At 42.4% G+C, this 19,576-nt stretch overlaps 1 protein-coding gene across 3 annotated transcripts; it reads left to right on the top strand.

The window, feature by feature from the left end:
- Positions 1–3,305: 3,305 nt before the first annotated feature.
- Positions 3,306–17,498, top strand: rfwd3 (ring finger and WD repeat domain 3). Of its 3 annotated transcripts, none has more exons than XR_007449207.1 (14): positions 3,306–3,495; positions 5,945–6,231; positions 6,340–6,605; positions 6,726–6,781; positions 7,193–7,390; positions 7,519–7,610; positions 8,148–8,262; positions 8,462–8,714; positions 8,947–9,097; positions 9,278–9,454; positions 9,706–9,920; positions 11,332–11,546; positions 14,177–14,562; positions 16,695–17,498. XR_007449207.1 is itself a non-coding variant. In XM_049574981.1 (13 exons), the coding sequence occupies exons 2-13, from the start codon at positions 5,945–5,947 to the stop codon at positions 14,318–14,320; spliced, it is 2,169 nt and encodes a 722-aa protein (XP_049430938.1). In that variant the 5' UTR covers positions 3,306–3,495; the 3' UTR covers positions 14,321–15,998. The 3 variants fall into 3 exon arrangements, 1 of the variants encoding a protein (XP_049430938.1); XR_007449208.1 differs by having other exon boundaries at positions 14,177–14,637; XM_049574981.1 differs by lacking the exon at positions 16,695–17,498 and having other exon boundaries at positions 14,177–15,998.
- The last annotated feature ends 2,078 nt before the right edge of the window (positions 17,499–19,576 follow it).

The following is a 19,576-nucleotide window of genomic DNA, read 5'->3' as shown; positions in this document are numbered from 1 at the left end:
AACATATTGTTGAGATGTTTGACTCATATACTGTCAGACAGTACTGTACCCAAGGACAGTGTCGGGGCCATGGTTCTTTAAACTCACTTAAAGCTTTCAATTTTCTGCCACTTAATGCTTTTTACTGCGCTACATTTATTCAGCAGCTTTAGTTGCATTGCAGATTCTGATCAACAATCCAAAATTTAATCAGCAAATAAATTATGATGAACTATTACAGATTGAGATAAGACTTTATTGCTCTCTGGAGGGAAATTCCCAAGCTCCCCGACTGTGTGTCAGTTCAACCTTTACTGCTAAACTCAGCAGTTTATCAAATAGAAAAAACATTTTTATTATCTTCACTTTGTTTCCACCGCTGCTGCTCAGCTGTTCACCGACTACCGTGTTGAGTAGGTGTGTGTGTGTGTGTGTGTGTGTGTGTGTGCAGAGTAAGTCAGCCCTGACGCAGAGCAGATGAGAGGCTGCAGGATGATAATGAATTACACCAAAATGTGTAAAAGTACTGATAAAAGAACCGATACTGTCAGATCTTATCAATATTATGGTCTTCGATAATTTAGCCCCACGGCTAATTTAGTACCGGGTTTCGGCACAGAATCAGAATCAGAATAGGAAATACTTTATTGATCCCCGAGGGGAAATTATTTGTGTTACAGGTGCTCCTTGCAAGAGAGGAAAGATACGTGAAAATATAAGAAATTTAACAAGAGTATTTACAAATATATAGTTAAAATAAACAGTATAAAAAGCAAGCACAAATACCTAACTTAATAAAGCAAAAAAGTAGGAAAACTAAGAAAACAAGCAGGAGTGACTGCAACAGGCTGCACGCGCGGGCGCATGTGCACTACCCATCCCTGTTTATGATGCTGTTAAATGTATCAACGTATATATGAGTATAATAATATCCTCCTGAGACCCTGCGTCCTCATATGAGGACATCACATTTTGGGTTAACTTGATCTTATTCTTCATGCTACTTATTAACTTAGACCTGTTGTCCTCGTTCATGGACACTTTTTTGTGCCATCTAGTGGTAGAGAGACCACAATACACTAATCCATGTAAAAACAAGATGGCTGCCAAAATGTGACCAAATTAAGCAACAGTAACAAGATAAGACACTGATAATACTTGTTTGAGGACATTGGGACTTTATTAAAAAAAATTTAAAAAATTTGCTTTTAAAAACCAGGACCGTATGGGTTTAAAAATAGTGCAAAAAGAACTTGATCAAAAGTTGAGGGATGCCAGGAGGAAACACAAGGACATCATAGAACAGAACTTCACCTCAATGAATTCGAAAAAGTTATGGGACTCTATGAAAGCAGCAGCCAATATGACTACGAAGAGGAGGTGTCTTATCACAGATGATGAACTCAAAAAAGCAAACGAGCTTAATGACTTTTTCATGAGGTTTGACACACATGATTTCTCCTTGGAATGTGATCAAATGCTTCAGTCTATCAACCTCACTGACTCTTGTCCCAGGCTGATAGTTGATCCTTCTAAAATCCAATCACTCTTTAGGGGGGTTTGCAAAAAGAAATCTTCAGGCCCAGACAGTATGTCTGCTTTTCTCTTCAAAACCTGTGCGGAAGAGCTTACTCCGGTCTGGTGCCCTATTTTTGAGCAGTCCATTGACCAACATACTGTCCCTGCCCTTTGGAAAAGATCAACTATCATCCCTGTTCCAAAGAAATCTTGTCCATCTGATAATAATGACTTCAGGCCAGTGGCTTTAACATCAGTAGTCTGAAATCTGAGATAAGTTCTGCTCTAGATCCTTTCCAGTTTGCTCACAGACATGGACGAGGCACAGATGATGCTATTAATGGCATCACTCACCTAACCCCTAAACCCAAAGGCCCATGCCCGTCTTTTGTTTATTGATTTTAGTTCTGCTTTTAATACCCTACAGCCTCACCTGCTGATCAAGAAACTCTGGCAGATGACTGTTAACCCTTTTATCATCAAATGGTTTTATTCTTTTTTAACTAACAGATCCCAGCTTGTCAGAGTCAACAACACTCTCTCAGAGCCAAGGGTGATTAGCACTGGGACACCTCAAGGTTGCGTTAGTTCACCTGTCCTCTTCACTATTTACACAAATGACTGTATCAGCAGCTGTCCTGGGAATTATGTTTTTAAATTCTCTGATGGTACTGCAATTCTCAGCCTGCTGTACAAAGACTCAGACCCCTCATCATATTTTGAGGAGGTTCAGTCTTTTGTTCAGTGGTGCGATGATCACCACCTCATTACTAATGTCAAGAAAACAGAAGAGATGTTGATTGACCCCAAGTCAGTAGGTGTTAACTCCCCACTACTAATCCATGATCAAACACTAAACCAGGTCAGTTCTTATAGATATCTGGGCGTTTAACTGGGAGAATCAAGTTGACATGCTGTGTTCTTGCCTTCAGCAAAGGCTACATTTTTTACGTAGACTCAGGGTCTTTGGGGTGGACCAGAAGCTTATGTTTTTGTTTTATCAGGCTGTGCTAGAGAGCATCATCAGGTTTGGCATGTCAGCGTGGTACGGAAATCTCTCTGTTCACTCTAAATCTAAACTTAACCGTCTGGTCCAGACTGTAATGAAGGTCATAGGGAGGACTGAAAACTCCTCCTTGCAGTCCATCTATGAAGAGTCTGTCCTCAGACTGGCACAGAGAGCCGTATCCGATCCCGCTCACATCCTCAACTCAGAATATGTACTGTTACCATCTGGCAAATGATACAGAGCCCCCATCTGCAAGCTTAACAGATTTAAATATTCATTTGTCCCTACCTCTATTAGAATATTAAATAAGGTAACAGTTTGAGATGTGCAATATATGTTGATGCTGTGGTCCATCCCCTTACTGTACTTGTATGGGCACATGTGGGAATGTGTTATATGTGTATTTATTGTTGTGCATACGTGCAATTTTTGTTTATCTGTGTGTTTGTTGCGCAAATGTGCAACTTTGTAACTTACCTTTCTTCTCCTTCTGTAATTTTAACTATGGCGGCAGCTTGTCTCAGCTCATGGAGTCCAAGACAAATTTGCCTTCGGGGACAATAAAGTATCTATCTATCTAATGTCCGTGTGAGGACATTGGGACTCGTTGTAGCTAGGAGACATTCAAAATGCAGACCAAACAAAAGGAGGACATAATTATGATCACTGACAAAATCTGCAAAGGTCGCGCCAGAATTTCTTGGTGTGGTGTGAGAGCAACATTTTCTGCGTCAGTGTGACTCATCTTCTCAACATACGATCTTGGGCGGTGACGTCACGGCAGGATGGGGCGGGCAGAGCGGGCTGGCGCCGGGAGATTCGAGCCCTCGCCGCGGTGCTGACTCTGTTCACACTCCTGGAAGTCACCCCGTAAAACCCAACTCAACCAGACCCTTTTTGATTTGTGTCTTTACCGCGGAGCCATGTTGTTACCGAGTGTGGTGTGTCAGAGCGGGATCAGCAGCCGTTAAACCTTCACTGTCACACAGGTAGGAGTCTGCCTCTCACCGCGCTACTGCTGCTGCTGCTGCTGCTACAAGCCGTTAGCTAACTGAGCTAGCCGCGCTAACAAACCAACCAAGCTGTCTCATTATCTTTACAGTAACAACACCCTAGTTAATATCACCTGTAGCTGTTTATGCACTGACTTTAATAGAAGCGTAGTTTAAGGGATTAAAGGCATGTCGGCAGCCTCACAACGGGCCAGATGCTAGCTAAAGTTAGCTTAAGCGTCCGTAGTTACCAGGGGACTAGAATGGATAATCCAATTATTAATATTATTTTCTGTGTTTTTCTATAACGTTGCTAATGTGGAAACGTTGTACATCGAAAACCACAATCACAGCCGTATAAACTGAAAACAAAGAGCTTCTGTTAGCTGTGTTATTGCTCGGAGGCCTAGACGACCCCGGTCTCTAGTTTGGAGCTAAGCCGGCGAACGCAGCACCTGCCCCCGGTGACCGCAGCGGAAGGTATTCGCCGCCACAGACAACAGATAGGTCATTAAACTGAAAGGGGATTTGTTGGACAGTTGACAGACAGAGACACAGATACTTGGCGGGGCGTGTTGTCACCGCTAACTACTGTGCACTGTGGCAATCAACGTTAGCTGGCTAATAAATTAGCACAACATGCAGGTTGTGTAAGTTTTGAATTTGTGCAGCGAGGTGGAGCCAGAGTTTAACTCCACTGTTCAGGTATCCACAGGGAAGGTGCGTGTTCGTTAAATATTTGGTGATTAATTATTTCTGTTTGTGCAGTGGTGAAAGATTTTTTTTTTACTTACTAGCAGTAAACAGCACCATGAAGGACTGGATGTCAAACAACTACTTACAATGAGCGCGTTGACATGCACACTAATAAACCGATCATTATCTGATTTCTGGAGTTACCTGATTATTCAAGTGGTCATGTAGACAGCATGATCCGATAGGCTTTATCAGATAAAAGCCATTATCTGATTATGAGAAATCAGATAAAAACACATCTAGCTTTGTCCCCAATAGTCAGATTACTCGGTGCATGTTTACCCTTTAATCTGGTTTCTTTCGGGTTTTGCTGTTTTACACTCCACTACAGTTTAGAGGGAAATATTGTACTTTCTACTCCACTACGTTAATCTGACAGCTTTTGTTTCCTTTCAGATAAAGATTTGACATAAAATAATCTATTTTGATATTCTCAGTGTTTAAATTGTCACTTTTATTTATCTTACTTATATGTTATGCACTTTGTGTGACAAGTTTATATACAGTACACTTGTATATTGCTCTTTGCAGTACTTTTACTCCGAATCTACCCAAAGTATGTAAAATTGGCTCCTCATTGATAAACTACACATTAGAATGCTCTCACATGTATTTGTTAATGATAAAAACAAACAGTACTGTAAGAATCTAAGCTGTCAGCATGATGAGTGCTTTGTTCTGCAAATATATGACTTGCGTACTTTTTGAGGTTTTTCAAGGATATGAGTACCTGCTGTAACAGAAAGTTTGAGTTTTATGTCATGTACTTGGGAGAAATCCAACTGAAGGACTGAATCATGTAAACCAGGTTTTTCTGATTATCAGATTATTGAAGTGCACGTAAACGCATCAAATCGGATTATTACCATTACCTGATTATTCCCAGTTATCTGATTATTGTGCACATGTAACCGTGCTCAATTAAACACAGACAAGAAGGAGGGTCTCATAACTGCTCCAGATAGTATAGCTTCAAAGGTTGAGTCCCTTCTGTCAGCTATACGGTCAGATATCAGGAATCCTGGTGTTATTTTTGATCAGGCCATGCATTTGATCATCATGTCAAATCACAGACCCGTACTTGTTTCATTCAGCTAAGAAATATTGCAAAGCTCAGATCTGTGGTGTCGAGACCTGAGCTAGAGATGATTATTCATGCTTTTGTGTCCTCCCAACTGGACTTGAATCTTCTCTGAATCGTTTTCAGTTAATCCAGAACACTTCTAACCAGGTTCAACAGGTCAACCCACGTCACTCCCACTGTAGTTTCTTTACACTGGCTTCACATCGAGCACAGGATTCACTTCAGGTTTGTACATATAGAGTGCTCCAAAGCAGTTCCACGTTAAAAAGTCTGAGTTTTTCCGATGCTGCTCGTCATGACGGGGCTGCTGACTGTGGTAGCCGAAGTGAAAACGTGAACGGCCCTATCTAGAGCCAGTGTTTGCTTTGTCCGTTCTGGGCTACTGTAGAAACATGGTGGTGCAACGTGATGGTTTCTGTGGATGAGGACCTGATCCTTATGTAGATACAAACAGCTCATTCTAAGGTAACAAAAACACAGTGGTTCTTATTTTCAGATGATTATACACTAAAGAAAACAGACTTCTGCCAATATATCCCCCTAAATCCTACACAGTGGACCTTTAACAGTCTAACCTGTGTTGTTTCCCACTGTGCTGCTGTGCAGATGGAGGCCATGGAGGTAGACTCTCCTGTGGAAATGCAGGGAGGAGGCAGCAGACAGCCAGAGGTTGCTGCTGCTGCTGCGGACGCCAACGCACCGTACGTCATCTCAGACTCTGGCAGCAGCACTGAGGTGGACGAGGACGACGACGATGACAATGAAGGAGGGCAGACGGCAGCTCGTGCACCTCCCAGACTCCCTGCCACCTGGGCGTTCAGTCAGAGAGCGGTGAGCGTCTCTGCAGCTACACCTTCAGCAGCTCAGGGGGCGCCCATACGGAGGAGACTCAGGTACCCCAAACTAAAGCACAGAGACGGCTTGGTTCATACCTTTTTAAATATATTTTGTTAAAAAGGTCAGTGTCTCTTTGAGATATCAAACCTGTGTGTCCTCTACAGGCAGGGCCTCAGGGTGCACTACCCCAGCCAGACTGCAGCGCCCTCCAGAGGCTTTCCAGACTTCCTGCTCCGAGTGCCGGCAGCAAGCGTGGCTGAGCCGGAGTCTGGCAGCACCACAGAGGTCAGCGAGTCTGAAGAGGAGGAGGAAGAGGGGGGTGAAGAAGACACGCCTGCTGCCGCGGAGCCTGCTGACCCGGTGCCGCCTTCTAGTCCTCGCCTCAATGCCTCTGTCCATCATGCACAACCACAGGAAGTTGGCCCAACCGGTAAATCTAAACTAGTTTTTGTCGTTGATGTGTCTTTGACCGGGTTTCACAAACCAGTGCGAAGTCTGTGTTGTGTTCTGAGAGTCCAGTTTGATTTCTTTATATTGCATCTTTTCTCAGACTCCAGTTCAGCTGCAGATGGTGAGAGGACGGACGCTCAGAATCAGAATGTCCAGGTAACTGTCAGACCTTATCCGTCGCTCTTCTTTCTGCTACCAGTTACAGTTATTCTGTTCTGAATGTACACACAGAGAACAGATTTGGCAGTTTATAAGTGATGAGCAGGGACTCTTCAGAGTTGGAGCTAATAATGCTAATAAAGGTCTGCTGCTGATCAGTATATTTCTCTGAGTTAACTGTCATGTAGCTTATTTTCCATTGTCTCATGTTAGTTTAAAGAACCTGCTGCTTGATGAGCCTTCAAACTCAATTTCTTGTTTGTATTTAATCTCCTCAATTGTACCTGTAGGAACACACCTGAACACCACCTTGGGTGTTTCTAACATTTTAGTCCCTCATTTTAAATCTGTAGTTTGATGTTTTCGTGTCAGTGTTGAGCTTGAAACTCTTGTTGTGACCACCTCTAGCCTGTCCCTGCGGCCTCGGCTTCTGTCCAGTCATTGCCTGCTGAAGAGGGTGAAGGCGACACCTGCACCATCTGCTTTGAGGCGTGGACAACAGCCGGCGAGCACAGACTGTCCGCTCTGCGCTGCGGACACCTCTTCGGCTTCACCTGCATCCAGCGCTGGCTGAAAGCACAGGGCCCGGCCGCTAAATGTCCACAGGTCAGTGACCTTACTGTGTTTAACAGGAAGTCTTTTTTTTTTTCTTTCTTAACCTTCACTGGTGTCTTATCCTGCATCTCACATCTGGACTCTGACGCCAAAGACATGTTTCTGTTGTTTGTCTCTAGTGCAACAAGAAAGCCAAACGCTCAGATATCGTTCTGCTGTACGCTCCAAAGCTGCGAGCGCTCGACAACTCGGAGCAGGAGAGCTTAAAGAAGTGAGTGATGCTTTCTCTGCTTAACCGGCGCCAACACACCAGATCTGTGGGGTCCAAATAAGCTTATGAGATGTTTATTTCAGACAAAACTTTTTACACTGTCAAAAGATATTCCACCCAAAACTGACAATTTTAGTGTGAAACACACAGCTCCTGGAGGAATGAAAGGTGGTTGGCAAAGGTTGTGTCAGTTATTTCAATGCTGAAGTTATGTTGTTAAAAACTCTGTGTAGCTGCTTAAAGTGTTTTTTGCAGCATTTAATAGCATTGATTCATCTGTTATCGCCCTCTTCTGGTGTAAACATGAAGTACAGGATGTAAGTAGATTTGTGTCATTCATGTGCTGCTTTAAATTTGTTAGCAAGATTTATTGAAACTCAGTGTTCCTAGAATATATTTCTGATGCACATTTCTGTCTTCTACAATACCATCACAACCTGTCCGTTGCCCTGTTAGTAGTGTAATAAGTGGATTAATATAAAACTGTGTGTGTGTGTGTGTGTGTGTGTGTGTGTGTGTGTGTGTGTGTGCGCGTAGGTCTCTGGAGCAGGAGCAGTCTCTGAGGAGGAAAGCTGAACTGGAATCAGCTCAGTACAAACTTAAACTGCAGGTTGTCACCAACAAATATGGACAAGCACAACAAGAGCTGCAGGTATCACTGAAAATTTAACTTTTAGGTTTGATTATTCTTGTTCCTGGTTGGACTTAGCTTTTTATTCAAGACTAAACAAAACACTGGCACATTCTGGACTCCAGTTTTGAGAACTAGATGCTGTTCACATGATTTTCCTTTATAGTCACAAAAATATCAGATGAATCTCTTGACATCTTCCTCCTCTCTGTCTGTGTAGGAGCTGAGGGCGCTGATGGCCCAAGCTGGCAGAAACTCAGCTCCCTCCTCCTCCTCCTCGTCCTCCTCCTTAGCATCCTCCTCGCTCCTCCTCGGTCTGTCTCAGAGGGCGGACGGCTCCAGGGCAGCACAGTACAGCTTCTCCAAGGCGGTGCTGGTGTCTCAGGCCGGAGGCTCCAGGGTTTTATCGTACTGTGAACCTCTGAGCTGCCTGCTGGCCTCGCAGCCCTCCCCTCACTCCACACTGGTGCCCGGTGAGATGTAACTTCCTTCTTCCTTATGACTCATTATCTTTATGTTTTTAAACAGGTAACCAATCAAAAGAGATGTGAGTTCATCGTTGCTGAGCACATTGATGCTGTCTGATAGATTCTCCTTTTGGAGACTCTTTACTGCCACCCTCAGGCCAAGACGTCTGCTCTGATTTCCTCTCACTGGTTACCTTCCTTCCTCCTCCTCCTCCTCCTCCTCCTCCTCCTCCTCCAGGTTGTGGGGTGAAGAAGGTGAGTGTGGTCAACATGAAGGCGAGTCAGTACGTCCCCATCCACAGCAAACAGATCCGGGGTCTGTCCTTCAACAGGCAGAACGACAGTCTGCTGCTGTCTGCTGCTCTGGACAACACCATCAAACTGACCAGGTACACACACACACACACACACACACACACACACACACACACACACACACACACACACACTTCACGTGTCTCAATCAGAATCACAGAGATGATGAAAATGAATGATTATTATCACATGGTCAGTGGACTGACTGTGTGTGTGTGTGTCTGTGTCTGTGTGTGTGTGTGTGTGTGTTGCAGTCTGCTGACCAACACAGTGGTTCAGACCTATAACGCAGGTAAACCCGTGTGGAGCTGCTGCTGGTGTTTGGACAACAGCAATTACGTTTACGCAGGTCTGATCAACGGCTCTGTGCTCGTCTACGACACCAGAGACACCAGCACACACGTCCAAGAGCTGCAGCCGCTACGCTCCAGGTATGCACAAGGACACACACACATTTATGCTAAAATATGAGGCTGGTGTATCAGATTGATTTACTCTGAAGATCATTTTGAAAAAGTGAAGTGGTGGGTTAGTGAGGATGGAGGGTCAAGAAGACTTGTAGTTTTCGCTGGTTTAGTGTGGCTGTTGTCTAAGGGGACTCATTGGGGCGACTACAAGGACATTACTGTTAAACACACACAAAAAAAAGTTTTTAAACTTGTTGAACTCTTGATGTTTTCAGGTGTCCAGTGGCGTCTCTGTGTTACGTCCCACGGGCGGCGTCCAGCTCATTCCCCTGTGGCGGGCTGATCGCTGGCTCCCTGGAGGGCGGATGTTTTTGGGAACAGGTCAACGAGACCACATACAGACCACATGTCCTGCCGCTGGAGACCGCCGGCTGCACCGACATCCAGGTGGAGACAGAAAGCCGACACTGTCTGGTTACCTACAGGCCAGGTGAGACTGCTAACTGAAACCTTCAAAGAATACCAGGCAGTGCTGACAGCAAACACAGCTGGCTTAATATGTGAACGTCATCAGAAGAAAAATAATAAAAGTAATAACGTGAATAGCAATATCAATAATAATAGTAGTAGTAGTAGTAATAATGATTATAAATAACATTTAATATCAGAGTTTACAGGAAGGAAAAACCAAATAGAATATAGAAAACGTACACGTTGCCTGTGAGTATCATACATGACATCATATTAGCCCAAATACAAAGAAGTTCTGAAAAAGGCTTACAAAGAAAATCCATGTTCAGAGGCAATTTAAAAGAGGAAAAGCTGAACTTAAAGAAGGTCAGAAACAAAGTTTTCAGGAACGATTTAAAGGTTCAGATTTAGTGGCATCTAGTGGTGAGGACTGCTCATTGCAACCAGCTGGAACTTCTCCTGGTCAGAATTCCTTCAGTGTTCATTGTTCAGGAGCTGAATTTTCCACACAGGTCTCTTCCCCTCCAGAACAAACAGACCAGCTGATTTTAAACCGGTAAAAACACTGAATAATCAGTTTCATGTAACAAATCAGTGTTTCTCCGACGCTGTTTGGCTCGTCAGAGACGGTATGTTAGCCTAGCACCTGCTAATGTGTGCTCACCTTTTTTCTCCGATAACTTGAGATCCAGACGTTCAGGAGGTTTTTACTGAGTCAGATGATCCACACAGGTCTCTCTCTCTCACCAAAACAAACAGACCAGCTGATTTAAACTGGTAAAAGCAGTTTCATGTCATAAATCAGTGTTTTTTCTGATGCCGCCAGTGTTTGGTTTGTCTGTTCTGGGCTACTGTAGAAACATGTTGGTGCAACATGTTGAGGAGGACCCTCCCTCCGTGTGTAGATATAAACTGTTCATTCTAAGGTAACAAAAACAAAACAATTCATATTTCCAGCTGATTACACACTAAAGAAAACATATGTATTATATTATGTTCCATTTCAGCCAGTATGTCCTCCTGAATCTGACGCACTGCTTCAAGCGTTAAGAGAAGATGCTGTTTTTGCAAGTCAGAGTTTCTCATGAATGGTCACAGTTGTTGTTCAGATGATAATCTGATTACATTTTCGGATATTTGATATTTTGATGATGAGGAAATGTTTGTCAGTGTTTTCCTGTTCTGGATTAATATTACTGCTGCGTTAATGTGTGTGTTGAGCTGCAATCTGCAGTCCTCACCATTAAATCCTCACATTGTTCCTTTAAGTACAGCACCACCTAGTTTTTGTTGCTCGTCCTGAACGTCCGCACAGAATTAGATTTGTGTAACAGGCCAGAACAGCCAGACGTGAAGTGTTGACAGCAGCAGTTTGATAAAGGACTCAGTCTGCTCAGTTTCCTGTATGAAGTGTCCCATGTCTCCTGCAGGACGCTCCAACCCGTCTCTGCGCTGCGTCCTGATGTCTCTGAACAGGACGCCTCAGCAGGACTCCTCTCAGCTGCCCAGCTGCTCCTGCTCGCCGGTGCAGACGTTCAGTGCCGGCTCGTCCTGCAAACTGCTCACCAAGAATGCCGTCTTCAAGAGTCCAGACGGTGGCGGGACGCTGGTCTGCGCCGGGGACGAGGCCTCCAACTCCACTATGGTCAGTCTTCTTAGTCTCAACATTAAGTTTTATTTTATCAGTCTGAAGAGTGCATAATTGGCCTATTTCTACTTAAATTAAAGTGATTATATCTTATTTTTATTGTTAGGTACATTTTCTTTTTTCTCATCTTCTTAACTATAAGAGCCTTTTATAGTTTAGTTAATTTACCTTTTAGTTTTTTGTCTTAGAGAGCATAAACTAAATCAAATCAATTTAATTTAAAAAGCCTGAAGCAGCCTTGTGTTTATTAAAGCAATATCTCATGAGAGGGAGTGACGTTGGACTGTATATCTTCACGGCTGTGATTCGGTCACAGAAGACAGTCACAGCCGTGACGATATACAGTCCAGCGTCACTCCCTCCAGTGTGATATTGCTGTTATACAACAGGTCAACAACAGCTTAAACAGCAATGCTGAGTAAGGAAATGTCAACAAAAGGTGATGAAATAAATTATTTAAGTATGTTATGTAGCTCCGTGAAATAAAAAAAACCCAAACAGTTCCCCGGTCTGTTGCCAGGCAACGCAGCACACACGCCAGGAACTCACAAGCTATTTTGTGTTTACATTGATCTGCAGCTGTGTAACTTCGTCCAGTTCAAACCTGGATGTTGGCACGGCCGATTCAAACACACCTGGAGGTCTGCACACAAGAGTCCTGGCTTTCCTTTTCCTCGTCCTCTCCTGACGACCAATCAGAATTTAATTCAAATGTAATTTTGGGGAAAATATCCATCTTCTTGGTGTAACGCTATAGTGAGCATAAAGTTTCCCAACAACTTTGTTGGCATTAAATAGTTACGTTTCTTTTGAGATCAAAGTTTCCTCATTACTTCAAATATTCAGTGTAATTATTTTAATTATTTGGAGTAGGGATGCACCGAATATATTCGGTAACCAAATATTTTCGGCCGAATATTGCAAAAAACACACATTCAGTATTTGGTGGAATAAGTTAAAAGCAAGGCCGAATAATGGCAGCGTGTTTTGATAATGCAATCAAACAGCGTGCTGTGACGCGCGGAGTAAAATGTCGGCAGTGTGGCGATCCGTCCGTCACCGCACTCGCATTTGCGACTAAGAATAGTTTTGAGCAGCAAAATAGGCTTAAATCATTCAGCACGCTGTGCGAGCAGCCTACAGATTTCAACCAGCAGCAGAAACGAAAGGCGAATCCCACCGATTGTGGGTTGAACGGGGGTCACAGACACAGACAGTAATGCATTCCTGTCAAATACGGCGGCCATAGTGCTTCGCAGCGCAAGATAAGGCTTACCGGTGACGGAGAAGTCCGGCACCAATAGTTTCCTCTTCTTGGCATCATGACTGCCCAGAAGTACCTGAACAGCCGAGCTGTGGCGGCACACAGGTATGTGACGTGTCAGAGGAGAAACGAGCCGTTCACATTTCTCTCTTTGTGGCAGGTAACGGTCCACAAACCTCACCGCACTGAAGGGACTGTTCTTTACTTGTCAGGGGAGGAGGGTGGCTGGTTGATTCTTATTTTATTTATTTATTTTATTTTGATCCCCCCTATGTTAATCACTTATTGATGCTGTTTTTGAAGTATGAATAAGTCAATAAGTAATTTATTCCATTGAAATATCATTGATGTATTATAGAAAAGTGATTTATCTTTTTATAAATGACAAAAGGCACATCTGCCTCATTTCTGCTGTGATATCATGATACTACTCAGAACCATGGTATTTTCACTGGTATCGTACAGTGGGTCCCAATTTTGGTGCTGTGACAACACTAATCTGGAGGAGGTTCATCTGCAAAAACTAATGAACAACTAAACAACAGCATTTGGTACTCGGTATTCGGCCAAGCGTTTAATAATATTCGGCTTCGGCTTCGGCCACAAATTTTCGTTTCGGTGCATCCCTAATTTGGAGGATTATTTAAAACATGTTGTTTTAATTCTTTTTATATTTTATTTCCTTTTTTTCTGTTTAATTAATGAGTTAATTTGATATAATTTTTAAAAGCTCAAAGCTATTTTGTTTAAATTTCTGTTGTTTTTCTTTGTAACAGGAACGAACCAACAGTTTCTGAATAATCTCTCTCATCATCCTCTTCCTCCCCTTCTGTCTCATCTTCCTCTTTCCTTCTTTACATTTTCCTCCTCCCTCCTCTTTCTCCCTCTCCTCCTCCTCTCTCTCCTCCTTTTTCCTTATCCTCCTCCATCTCCTCCCTCTATTCCCCTCCTCCCCCCTCTCCTCCACCTTGCTCTCTTCCTCCTGCTCCTCCTCCCTCTCCTTCCTCCATTCCCCTATCTTCCTCGCCCTCCTTTCTCTCTTCCTCCTGATCCTTTTCTTTCTCCTCCCTCCTCCCTCTTATCCTTCTTCTCCTTACTCTCTCCACTCCCCCTTCCTCTCTTCTTCCTGCTCCTCCTCCCTTCCCCCTCTTGTCTTCTTTCTCCTCTATCTCCTTCCTCACCCCTCTTATCTTCCTCCATCTCCACCCTCTCTTCTTTCCCTCCTTCTCCTCCTACCTGTCTTCCGTCCTCTTCTTTTCCTCCTCCTCTTCCTCCCTCATCTTCCTCCTCTTCCTTCCTCTCCTTTTTCTCCTCCTTCACCCTCTCCTTCCTCACATCCTCCTCCTCACATCCTCCTCCTCAGGTGTGGGATGCAGGCAGCGGCTCTCTGCTCCAGAAGCTCCCGGCCGACCTCCCGGTGTTGGACATCAGCCCGTTCTCGGTGAACGGCGAGCACTTCCTGGCCTCGCTCACGGAGAAGATGCTGAAGCTCTACAGGTGGGAGTGAACGAGCAGGAAATAAAACCCGTGTGGTCTCCGAGCTCGAGGAGCGGACGCCGTCTGAGAGGAACTGAAACCAAATGCTGCTCAACTTTTATCTGTTTAGACACGCAAAAAAACTGATTTCTGGGAGCGATCGCCCCGAGGAAGCATTTCACCCTCATGGGTTTTTACTTTTCTATACCCAGACGCCCACGTTACTGCTCGTCCAGTGACCTTTGACCTGCACAGAGCCAAATACTGAGTCAGGTGTGTGATGACTGGACGGACTGAGCAACGTTGCTCCCAGACACAGTGATCAGATTGTGTTTACACGAGTCAAAGGTCAGATTATAACGTGCTCAGATCTTCTCGGCTGCTAAAGACGTTGAGGTGTTGAAAGCTCCTTCACGTCACTAGAAGGTGTCGTTAAAGGACCAACATGCCAGTGTGATGTAGCTCTTCAACTACAAATCATGCACACTTTATTTTTATGACCTTTTTCAGGCTGTTTTTTTGTGTGTGTGTTTTTTCTACATTTTTGTATCATATGAAAATCAGTTAACAGACTTGAGATACTTGTTTGAGTCGTCAAATCCAACACAAGTCTACTGCTAGTTAACGCAGGCTGCAACTAACCATTGGTTTCAATATAGATTCATCAACAGATTATTTTCTAGAGTAATTATTTGGTCTATAAAATATCTGAAAGTAGTGAAAACTGTCCGTCCCAGTGTCTCGGAGTCCACGGTGACGTCCTTCAGGCTCGTTTTGTCGAATCAAACCCCCAAAATATTCAGTTTAATCTGATATAAAACACAGAAATCACAGAATTTAAACATTTCTCATGATAATCTCTTCAATGATTAGTCCATGATCAAAACAGTTGCAGATTATTTTTTCTTGTTTTTCTGTTTCTGTTTTATTGTTCACCCTTAAAGAATGTGAAAATGTGGTGACGTTGCCCAACATGACAGCTTTAAATTGCTTGCAACTATCCAAAACCTGTAGAGAAAGTTTGTGATTTTTTTTTTTTTTTTTTACACGAAAAATAACTTAAATGATGAACTGATGAATCTAATCCAGTGTCCAGTATCATCACCCAGTTTTTATCTCAGCACAGATGTTTTCATGTCAGTTTTTATATCAGTGAGAAGACATGGCAAAGATGTGTTTGAGGTCATTTAGAAACAGTGACTCCATTAAATAGTTTGTCCACCAGAGAGCAGTGACGCTGTAATTATCTTATATCTTTAGTGCAGTACTTTAAAGGAATACTTCACCCACAAAGTGACCATTTTTATTTCAGTTAGTCGTGCCATGTTGCCTTGGATTGATTAAGAAAACTTCCCTCACATGCTTCCACAGTGAACGAAGAATCCAAACATGGCAGACGTTGTTAATTTGAAGTAAACAGACCACGTTTAACAACAGTAAAACCCAAACATTTAAAGTCTCACACAACTAGTGCAGGATAATTCAAGTCTCATCTATTCAGTAGTCAGGGGTGATGGGACTGAACTGAAAATGAAACTTATCTATGCTCTCTTTAAAGCCAGACCTCATTTACAAAACACAGTAATTTTACCTCGCTGAACACAGGAGCTGCTGGTCTACCGCTGCCTTCATCAGTTAGTTTGTTGGTGTTATTGTGTGACTTTGGTGAATCTGAACGAACCCTTTAAAACACCAAAGTCACACAATAAGACAGACAAACTAACTGATGGAGGCAGAGGTGGACCAGCAGCTCCCGTGTTCAGTGAAGTAAAATTGCTCGTTTTGTTAATGGAGTCTGGCTTTAAAGAGAGCATTGATAAGTTTCACTTCTTTTCCAGTTTCCTGTCAGGCAGGACTGTTTGTGAAGTGTGGAGCACACGACTGGATAAATGAGATTTGGATTATACTGCTCAAGTTGTGTGAGAGTTTATGAACTGATGTTTTATGTGGTTCCCTGTGACTTAAATTAATCATCGGTGTACACTGTTTTTGGATTCTTCGTTCAAGGCAACACAAGATGAAGAACTGATATGTAAATTAAGTATTCCTTTAATAACCAAGTTTAAGGGATCATTATTGGAGATCTTTGGAGGTATCAGTTTGGAAACATCAGTTTGGGTTCGGCTCAAAATGCTAACATTCGCTGTGATGGATTAGACGACTCAAATAAGTCGTAGAAGTCAACTGATTAATTCTCAAACTGTACATGAATGTCTGGAAAAGTACAAACAAACATCAAAGTGTCGTAGCGATGGTATTTGGACGAGTGATTTATAGTGAAAGAGCTAAATCATGCTGTCCTACAGGAACTGCAGATTAAAGGACCATTACAACATGTTTAACTCCAGCTGCTGCATGTTATACCTCACTACTAATCATTCTCTGTGTCACATCCTCTCTTTTAGATTGATTTCCCTCCTTCTCAGCAGCCACTTCATTCTTACGAAATCTAAACCAGGAGAGACTTGAATGACTGTGATCGACGACAGCTTACAGCAGTGTTTGATTTTAGTGGTTGGCGAAGGTTATCTCGTGTCGTGAGGAGGGAGATGGTTTGAGACCAGGTGCCAAACAGAGTTTTTTAAATGCAGACAGAACAGCAGTGATTTAACAACGTTAATTTTTGGCCCCAAAGTCTGTTTTCCTGTCACTGCAGTGCCTCTCTGCAGCTACACAGCTGAAGTGTCGGAGGATCCTTGAATGCACCACGAACAAAAGGTTAGAAAATGATCTGTTTACACACAAACATGAAGTGACTGTTACTGCTACTGAGTTACTGTTCACTGTCAGCAAGTTTCACACACTGAAATGAACTGAAGTCAACGGCTGTCTGAAATCAATGTAAAACTGATGGTGTGATTTGGAAAAGGCTCAGCAGAGATGATTTGTAGTTAAAAATCTACTGTTGGATAATTGCGTCCAGGCCAGTTAAAGACGTCAGACATTCAGCTGAACAGTGACGATACAGCAAGAAGCTGCCCCCAAATTATTCTCTCCACGTTTTTGCCCCGTTCCTCATTTTCAACAAGTTGGATTTTTTTTTTTTTTTTGGACCCGAAACATTAAGTGCCAAAGGACTCAGCTCTTTGTTGTAAATTTTTCTTTCCTTGTTTTCTTTGTAAAGGAAGTTGTATATATGTATATTTGCTACCAACTGTTTGTGTACGACTTTAAAGTTAATAAAAAAAACTACGTTATTTTTAATTAAAGTCATCAGAGTGGACTGTTTGACGTATTTCATGTTAAAGTTCAAGTTTATAGAAAGTAATGGGTAATGAAAATCTTACCAGTGACAATGATGCTAATTTACAAGTGTGTAGTTTTTTTAAAAAACAACTGATAAAACAAATATAATGAAAATCTAAAACGGAATAGTGAAGTTTAAATATTTGGATAAAATATAACAACATATAAAGTAAGATAAATGTGTGTGTATGGACAATGAGATGTGTATTTTACATATGCAGAGAGATGCATCATTTCATATTAGATCATGTATATGAATAGTTGAGAGTGAACTAACCCTTTAGTTAAAACCAAACAAGCTCCAAACTGTCAAAAGTAAAAGGGTCTCAGTGTGAAGAATAAACCAATGTTTTAGCTTCTCAACATGTTAATGTAAAGTAAATATTCTAACAGTGATATTGGTGCTACAACTCAACTTTTAGCAAGTGTGGCCGGACCGTGGCAAGGCCCAGCTTGATTTAGAGTTTAGAAGATTCTATTTAATTTCTGCTTCAACCCAACCAAAAACCCACTCGTACTTCAAACTGATACAGACAACAGTAAATGATGAGCAGAGACAAGGAATTCGCCCAAGATTACAAAGTGTATTAAACAAATTAACAAGACAAGAAAAAGGTATATGTTAAAACACTAATCCTATTAAACGTTAGTATCACAAAAAGGTAAGAGCTTTATAAAAATGCAAGTCAATACTCCTCAAAAACAGCAAATTACATTAAAACAATGAAATGCTAAAAGGGTGCGACATTTCCTTCTGATATGACTGAAGCTGAATGCTGAGGTCAAGTCAGTGTACCGGCCACCAGATAGCCACAGCACCTATAAAACAAACAAAAATAAACATTGTGATTTTTCAAAGCATGAAACAAAAACAAAATTGTCGGCAGATATACGCGACAAAGCTGTGGACTGTAAAAATAATGGACATAGCAAGCGTGACGTCATTTGTTTGTGGACTGCCGGTTCATTCTGGCCGACGCCATCTTGGATTTCTCTAACCAGACATGCAAAATTTTGCATGAGAGGGTGGAGCTCTGGAGTGAGGAGTGTATCTGACCGATAACCATCCTAACTTCTAACCCTTCTACATTACGTTTGGACTGCCGGTTAGCAGTTAGATAGTGAGATAAGGAGCTAAGCTAACAAGCCGCAGAAACAATGTTACATGTTAATTAGCGCTAACATTTAAATAAAATGATAAGAATGTCACTTACCAAAAAACTTGAGCACTGGTGTCTTGGACGGTCAGTTGGTACAATTATCTGCACAGCAAGCTTTATTATTTGTCTGGTAAAATAAATCTCCGACAGGCTCCGGCAAGCCGGCTCCGACGCCGAAGTAAAGTTTAGTGGCCTGATGTGAGGCCTAGTGACAGCCTGTCAGTCAAAGTGACCACACCCTTAATTAATGCAGAACTGTAAGACTTAATAACATTTAAATGGGATCGTTATAAAACAATTCAGCCCTGTACAGTTGTCATTAATGATGCTCTGATTTAGAGCCAGCCTCAAGTGGCCAGTCGATGAACTGCAGTTTTTGGCACTTCACATTGGCTTCACTTATCAGCCCCGGAGGCTGCCGCTTGGACAGAACAAACAAATACAAAATAAAACAGACTTACCACCTCACGGCTGTGCGCCTTCGCCAACCGGTCAGGTTGCAGTTACAGTTTACATCCATGATGGACACTAAAGATTAGTGTGATCAGTTCAGTATCTGACCACGTCTCTCCTTCTGTTTTTAAGTTATGACATTGAATAATGGCCAGAAAAGTGATTTTGCAGAACGTTATGATGTCACAGTGGAGTTGACCTTTGACCTTTTTGGATATCAAATGTCATCACTTCATGGTTTTATCCTGTTTGATATTTACGTGAAGTTTTGTCATAATTAGTGTATGAATTCATATGAGTTCTGGCTCCAAACATGTTTATTGTGTTCACAGTGACCTCTGACCTTTGACCACCAAATTCTAATCAGTTCATTGTTGAGTCCATCTGGACGTTTGTGCCAAATTAAAAAAAAAAAAAAAAAAAAATTC

This window comes from Epinephelus fuscoguttatus, linkage group LG4 (genome assembly GCF_011397635.1).
Source record: "Epinephelus fuscoguttatus linkage group LG4, E.fuscoguttatus.final_Chr_v1".
Classification (NCBI taxonomy): domain Eukaryota; kingdom Metazoa; phylum Chordata; class Actinopteri; order Perciformes; family Serranidae; genus Epinephelus; species Epinephelus fuscoguttatus.
The sequence above is the reverse complement of the archived record's forward strand: the minus strand, read 5'-3'. Positions and strand labels throughout refer to the sequence as shown.

Bases quoted from the DNA above. Each gene is read 5' to 3' on its own strand.
- rfwd3 (XM_049574981.1), top strand. From the start codon at position 5,945: ATGGAGGCCATGGAGGTAGACTCTCCTGTGGAAATGCAGGGAGGAGGC. The intron at 6,606-6,725 runs GTAAATCTAAAC...ATCTTTTCTCAG, and splicing joins ACAGGAAGTTGGCCCAACCG to ACTCCAGTTCAGCTGCAGAT. The intron at 6,782-7,192 runs GTAACTGTCAGA...GACCACCTCTAG, and splicing joins CTCAGAATCAGAATGTCCAG to CCTGTCCCTGCGGCCTCGGC.